Source organism: Gossypium raimondii, chromosome 8 (assembly GCF_025698545.1).
Source record: "Gossypium raimondii isolate GPD5lz chromosome 8, ASM2569854v1, whole genome shotgun sequence".
Classification (NCBI taxonomy): Eukaryota; Viridiplantae; Streptophyta; class Magnoliopsida; order Malvales; family Malvaceae; genus Gossypium; species Gossypium raimondii.
In genome coordinates, this window is record NC_068572.1 from 39,773,005 (window position 1) to 39,780,156 (window position 7,152).

The 7,152-nt window shown below is 35.1% G+C and overlaps 1 protein-coding gene across 3 annotated transcripts; it reads left to right on the forward strand.

The window, feature by feature from the left end:
* The first annotated feature begins 2,995 nt into the window (after positions 1 to 2,995).
* LOC105791422 (protein TRANSPORT INHIBITOR RESPONSE 1) lies at positions 2,996 to 6,234 on the forward strand. Of its 3 annotated transcripts, none has more exons than XR_008198472.1 (4): positions 2,996 to 3,744; positions 4,381 to 4,876; positions 5,089 to 5,941; positions 6,006 to 6,234. XR_008198472.1 is itself a non-coding variant. In XM_012619487.2 (4 exons), exons 1-3 carry the CDS (start codon positions 3,278 to 3,280, stop codon positions 5,884 to 5,886), a joined length of 1,761 nt encoding a protein of 586 aa, XP_012474941.1. In that variant the 5' UTR covers positions 2,996 to 3,277; the 3' UTR covers positions 5,887 to 5,900; positions 5,994 to 6,234. The 3 variants fall into 3 exon arrangements, 2 of the variants coding, with proteins under 2 accessions (XP_012474941.1, XP_012474940.1); XM_012619487.2 differs by having other exon boundaries at positions 5,089 to 5,900; positions 5,994 to 6,234; XM_012619486.2 differs by having other exon boundaries at positions 5,089 to 6,234.
* The last annotated feature ends 918 nt before the right edge of the window (positions 6,235 to 7,152 follow it).

A 7,152-nucleotide genomic window follows, 5' to 3' on the forward strand; every position in this document is an offset into this window, starting at 1 on the left:
GTATTTATAAAGGAGGGCAAAGTTGGTGTAGGCCTTGCAGAAGGTGGAGTGTGCAAATGTCAGATAAGAATATTGTTGGAGTTGACATGAAGGGACTAAGTGAAATTGCTAAATAGAGAGTCATTAGGCCTGGTGAGATAATGGATTGATGAGTGCTGACAATAACTCTTCCTTGCATCTTCTAGGAATTGTGCAAGCCTATATTACATAATATGGTATTTTGGTGATGACTTAGCGAGGTCGTGTTTCTCCCAATGATGTATATCTTTTGTTTATTTATCATCTTTTAGATTTTCATTAAGAAGACGATAATGTTTCTAATTCTTTATGCTTCTAGCTCTAGGAATTTAGTACTTTTATTTGTATGGTTTAAAAATTAGGTCTAATTAGTAATGCTATTAATGACTTTTCATTGAATCGGAATAGAAAACATTTTAATATCTAAAGGTTTAATTTAAAATTAAAATTCAATTGATAAAACATATTTAAATTTAATACAAGTGAAGTATTCTTAAATGAGAAAATATTGATATTAAAAGTAAAATGATGAAATTTCAAAAAATCTAAACAATAAAGGGATTGGAGCTGAAATTAGACCTTTTAAAATAACACTACAACTAAAATAACCCAGAAAAAGATTGCAATTTAGCACCAAAATTAAATGTAGAAGAAAGAAAATTAATTAGTGTTAGGAATACAAAGAAGTCAAGGCTAAATGGGTGGTGAAATCTTGAAAAATGCTGATTCTCTTTTTGACAACCCATTACACCAAATCACAGATACAAGACTAATACCCAACCATCCAGCCTAACTTTGAATCTCGTAATAATACTATTGTTCCATTTACTAAAAAGAATTAATTATAAATTTTATTTTTCTACTTTACCAAAATAGATAGTTAATTTGCTTAATAATTTTCCATATTCTCGAAAATTCAATTTTAAAGAAATAAAATAATAGGAATTCAATTCAATCACACTGTTCCTAATTTGGTCAGGTAACATTCCAACTTTTGCAAGCAACTTGAACACATGTTTGTCACTTGGAAACGTGGGATAAGGAGCCTTCAACTTAAACAATGATTAATGTATGAAAAGTAACGAGGAGGCTTTTCTTTTGTTGGAATATGTTTAATTTAATGTAAAAATAAAAACAACGTTTATAACATTTATTTACACCAAATATGGTGTGTATGTATGCAAATGAAAATGGAACTCTTTTATCTCTTCAGCAAATATTGGGGAAAAAAGAATGAGTCATTATTGTGTTGGTTTAGTTTAATTGAAGACGAAATATAGAAAGTGAATAATAGTGGGCATGATTATCTCCACCCATGAAGTCAAAATAGAAACAAAAATGTTATCCATGTCCCCATTATGGCCTCTGCTAGACACCAACATTTCTTAATTTCCAAATCTATGATGAATCACTTATCAATGTTGTTCTACTACATAGTACATAATCTACTTTTTTTTTAATGATAATTAAGGATTTAGGGAATGCATAAACACATTTTGAGATTTTCTTCTTTTGAAATAAGGTTGGATTTAGAAATAAAACTTACTCTTGTCTCAACATAATATTATACTTGTTTAAAGTATATTCTTTTAACATTATACCTAGAAAATGATTATTAGTATAGTTTAAATTGTTATTAATAATAATTTATTATTCTATTTTTATAAAAAAATATTAAGCTTTGATTTCTTCGAGTCATATTTGGGTTGTGCGATGCTATATCTAGTGGAGGTTAAGGAATGCAAAAAATTGCCCTTTAAAGGGTATTGGATTGTTTAAATCCAAACCTTAAATTATTATTTTTGAAAATCGGCAGGTCGCTTAAATTTTAAATTAATTGACCAACATCTTACCAAAACATTTGAAATTATTAAAACACATATTTATATATAACTCGAGACTCGAATTAATTTATATATAAATATGTGTTTTAATAATGTAAACATTTGCTAGGTAAATGAATGTAAACATCGATACTTTTAATTAAATCATCCTGACTCGAATTTTTAAGTTAAGTTTTTGATGTTTCAGTTCTAATCATTTTACATAAATTTAAGTTATTAATTATTATTATTATTTTGAATTAATCAAAATTGAGAAATCTCAATCAAAGTGTTTATGAATTTTTTGTCGTTATTATAATAATAATATTTTATCCCTTTTATTGTGGTCCCCGCATATCGAGATCCCTCGGATCCAGCCGTGCTACGCGCATCATGGGGTTCATTGCACCACCACTCTCCCCTACACATCACCACATTTTATCAGCCCTCCTCGTATCAATATCTCGTCGCTCCATCTCCTTCCCGATATATTCCATCAAAAATCTCGTCGAACATCTGCCCGACACGCTCTTCCATACACCCGTTTTCTGCGGCTCCGCTTCGTTGCCGACGGATAAGATCTCCCCTTCCCACCGTCCATCATATGGCCCGCATCTCACCCCCACCACGTGTCTCTATCTTAAACGTCCATTAGTTATCCCCACACAAAAATTGATACCCTCATATTTCCTTTCGCTATAATTCTGGTTTAGTCCACGGTAATACTAAAATTTGACATTTAATCATTTTGTTTTATTTTAATTTGATATGATTTGTTATAAATTTTTTACAATATCACCCTAATTGGCTATCTTTTCCTATCACTTGACTTCTTACTCGTACTTTTATAATGTCATTAGTGTATTTAAATTCGATAAAATTGTTTGTTGATATTGTTAGAGTGTTGACGTGAAGTCTTTTGTATTATACGATCATACAATTTATATCACATAAAATTCAATCAATCATGTTTAACCCTTTGCTAATTTAATATAAGTAACAATTGAGGTTGTCAATTTACAAAGTTATGTAAACAAAAGCATAGAGAGATAAAGTTCAAAATTTCAACATAGTAAAGGGACTAAACCTAGAATTAGACCTAATTTGACATGACATATTTAACCATTGTTAAAATCTAACCCTTCTTCTCAACACATCAAAAAAATTTCTTATCCTCTCTCACCTTGTATCTGTCATATCACTTCACTTTCTCTCTCTTTATAGCTCCTTAACCTCTGCTCTCACTGTAACCTTCATTAATGGCGTTTCAGATCTGAAAATGAACTCTAAAGCTTAAGAAAACCCCAAACTTCGGCCAAACCGAAAGGCAAAAAAGAGAAATCTTTTTTTTTGTATATTTTTAATCCAAAAAGGCTTAATTTCTCTTTGCGTGTGTGTGTGTTTGTTTTTTTGTTTCTCTTTCTCGATTTTTCAAAATGCAGAAGAAAACGGCGTATTCGTTCCCCGACGAGATTTTGGAGCACGTTTTCTCGTTCATACAATCGGACAAGGACCGGAACGCAGCGTCGGTGGTGTGCAAATCGTGGTACGAGATCGAACGGTGGTGTCGGAGGAAGGTATTCGTGGGGAACTGTTACGCCGTCAGCCCTACGATGGTGATCAGGCGGTTCCCGGATATCAGATCCATTGAGCTAAAAGGGAAGCCACACTTCGCGGACTTCAATCTGGTACCGGACGGTTGGGGCGGGTACGTACTTCCATGGATATCGAAAATGGCTGGAGCCTATCCATGGCTCGAAGAGATCCGGCTTAAGCGAATGGTTGTCACGGACGAGAGCCTGGAGCTTGTTGCTAAGTCTTTTACGAATTTGCAAGTGTTGGTGCTCTTTTCTTGTGAAGGGTTTTCAACTGATGGGCTCGCTGCTATTGCTGCTGGCTGCAAGTGAGTTTGATGAACTCTTTTTTCACTTCGTTTGTTTGGCTTTTTCTTTGCTTTTCAGTTAGACAAAGAATTGAACCTTGGGTCTTTGTTAGATTCAATTTTTGTTTTTGGTTTTAGCTACATTTCTGTTTTCTTTGTGATTTTTGAGAAGGGTAGAGTTTTGTTCACTTCAAATGCCCCTTTTCCCCTAGGATTCCTTGTTCTTGTTTGCTATACCTAGATTCTTTTTCGGGGGTTGTTTTCCAGATTTTAAACGGTTACGTCTGGGAAACGTGGGCTTTGCTTTTGCTGTATAACGATGAATAATATATTTTGTAAATTGAGGATGTAGGGACTGATTTTCCAAGTTGGTACTGCAGATTCTTATCGTATTTCTTTTTTCAAAATTTTTCCTTTTTTTTTCTATCCTTCTTTGTATGTTATTTTAATTCCATCTTGGGATTTGTTTGTTTTTTGTTCCTAGATTAGAACTTTATTTCTTGTATGGTTTGAGCAATTAGATGCTTAAAGAATATGCAAATTTCTTCTCTTGTAAGTTCAATTGTAAAAAGAAACTTTCTTCTTGATTTTGTATTTGATTTGGTCGATTTTTTTAATTCCTTGTTTATATGAATCAAATCTGGTTTTGTGATACAGGAATCTGAGAGAGCTGGACTTGAGAGACAGTGAAGTGGATGATTTGAGTGGGCATTGGCTCAACCATTTTCCTGACACATACACATCCCTTGTGTCTCTCAACATTTCCTGCTTAGGATCCGATGACGTTAGTTTCTCGGCCTTGGAGCGCCTAGTTGGTAGATGTCCCAACTTGAGGAGGCTTTTGCTCAACCGTGAAGTGCCCCTCGATAAGATTGCCAACCTTTTATCCCGTGCACCGCAGCTGATTGAATTTGGCACTGGCACCTATGCAGCTGAGCTACGGTCAGACGTGTACTCGAACTTGGTTGAAGCTTTTTGTAATTGCAAGGAATTAAAGAGCTTGTCTGGGTTTTGGGATGCAGTCCCAGCTTACCTTCCAGTTATTTACTCTGTATGCTCTAGATTAACATCATTGAACTTAAGCTACGCTCCCATACAAAATCCCGATCTTACCAAGCTTGTAAGCCAATGTCCGAGTTTGCAACGCATGTTGGTAAGTCCATTACTGTATCATTATGCATTTGAATTTATACCTATAGTAAAAAGATTAGGACTGGCGTGAGATAAGACCGTATTGTAAACATTAAAACATTAAGTGGCCTATGGGTCCGATTTAAACCGTGCTGGGAACATGTTCTGATAATTGAATTGTATCTTGCTTTTATTTCTGTTATTTTTCTTAAGCTAGGTTGGTTGTGCTCACAGGTACTTGATTACATTGAAGATAGTGGACTCGAAGTGCTCGCATCTAGTTGCAAGGACCTACAGGAATTGCGGGTGTTTCCATCTGATCCATTTGGGGAAGAGCCAAATGTATCCTTGACAGAAAAGGGCCTTGTCGCTGTTTCTTCGGGTTGTCCTAAGCTACAGTCGGTTTTGTACTTTTGCCGTCAAATGTCTAATGCAGCTTTAGTCACCATTGCTCAGAACTGTCCGAACTTCACTCGTTTTCGTCTCTGTCTTCTTGATCCAAAAATAGCCGACTACCGGACCCTTCAGCCACTTGATGTAGGTTTTGGAGCCATTGTTGAGCACTGCAAGGATCTGAGACGCCTTTCCCTCTCTGGTCTCCTCACAGATTGTGTGTTTGAATATATCGGGATGCATGCGAAAAAGCTAGAGATGCTGTCTGTTGCTTTTGCAGGAGAAAGCGATTTGGCACTTCATCATGTGCTTTCTGGGTGTGAAAGTCTCCGGAAACTGGAGATTATGAACTGCCCCTTCGGGGACAAGGCTCTATTAGCGAACGCTGCAAAGCTGGAGACAATGCGATCCCTTTGGATGTCTTCTTGCTCTGTGAGTCTCGGAGCATGTAAGATGCTAGGTCAAAAGATGCCCAGGTTGAATATCGAAGTTATGGACGAGAAGGGACCTCCAGATTCAAGAGCGGAAAGTGACCCGGTCGATAAGCTCTATATATATAGATCTGTTGCCGGGCCGAGGTTCGATATGCCTCCATTTGTTTGGACGATGGACGAAGATTTTGCATCAGAGCTCTCTTGAGAATTAGGCAACATGTTAGAAAAAACTCTTTTAATCTCAAGAATCAATATATCAGGTACATGCTCCTTTATGTTACTCATTATTCCCTTGGCTTAATCTAATTGCAGACCTTATTGAAGGGTGTAAAATGGTTTTGAGCTCCATCGCCGTTCGTTTTAGTAGTGGCTGGCGGAGCCATCGGAAACACAAGGATCGATAAAGAGATGGAAACTCCAGTTGTGGATTAATCAAGAGTTTTTATTTTATTTTATTTGTTTCCCCATAGTTACCATGCATAATGTTGGATGTTTATGTCATTTGTATTATCCTTTTGGGGTTGTAAATCTTAATTATTATCTTTTCTCTCAATGCTCAAATTATGTTTTGGTCCCTCGACTAACCTCATTGAATCTGTATCAAAGCTTTAGGTTCTTAAATATTTTCAACCCTTAAAAATGATGCATTCATTAACCTTCAATATTTTTGTTAGAATTTCATTGCTATTTTCATTTAAAATTTAATTATTGTCTGAAATTTCTTATTTTGGTGATATTAAAATAGTTATATGCATTTTAATAATATTTGAATTAAATAATATTATTTCTTATTAAACATATGGCGATGTAGTATATGCATATTGGATAAATATTATATCGAAATCATCAGATTATTTGATTGAATTAGAGACAAATGAAAATACAGCAAAAGCAAAAAGATTTAGAAGGATTAATTTTATAAAAATAAATACATATTAGAGGGGCTTGATGTAGAATTGGGCCAATTAGAGGAAGAGATGATGACGATGGGGGCACACACACGTTGGGGGGTAATTTATGAAGGGATAGGGGGATCATGCTTCATCATTAATATTCTCTCTGTTACTTATGATTGTTGCCGCTGACTGCTGATTTCACCTCTTCTCATCACCATCACCATTATTACTAAGCAGAGGGTCAAATTCTTTGAGGTTACAGTGCCTCCAGGATATGGGCGTCAGTGCTTATAATGATGGGCTCACAGTTCTGTTAAAAGTGAACCCCCCCCCCCCTCATTATTAAAATAATGTTGGTGGTGTCATTACAGACTTATATATTTCTGCAAAATTAATCACATACTACTGCTATTGCTGATAACAATAAGAATGATGCTTTTATCATCACTTTTTGTTGCCTGCCCCCTTTTTATTGGTTTCTATATTAAAAATTATTATTACGTTTTGAGTAGGGACGTGTCATATCCAAATAAATTCCTATTCTTTGTTTTTATTTTATTTATTAGTATTTCCAA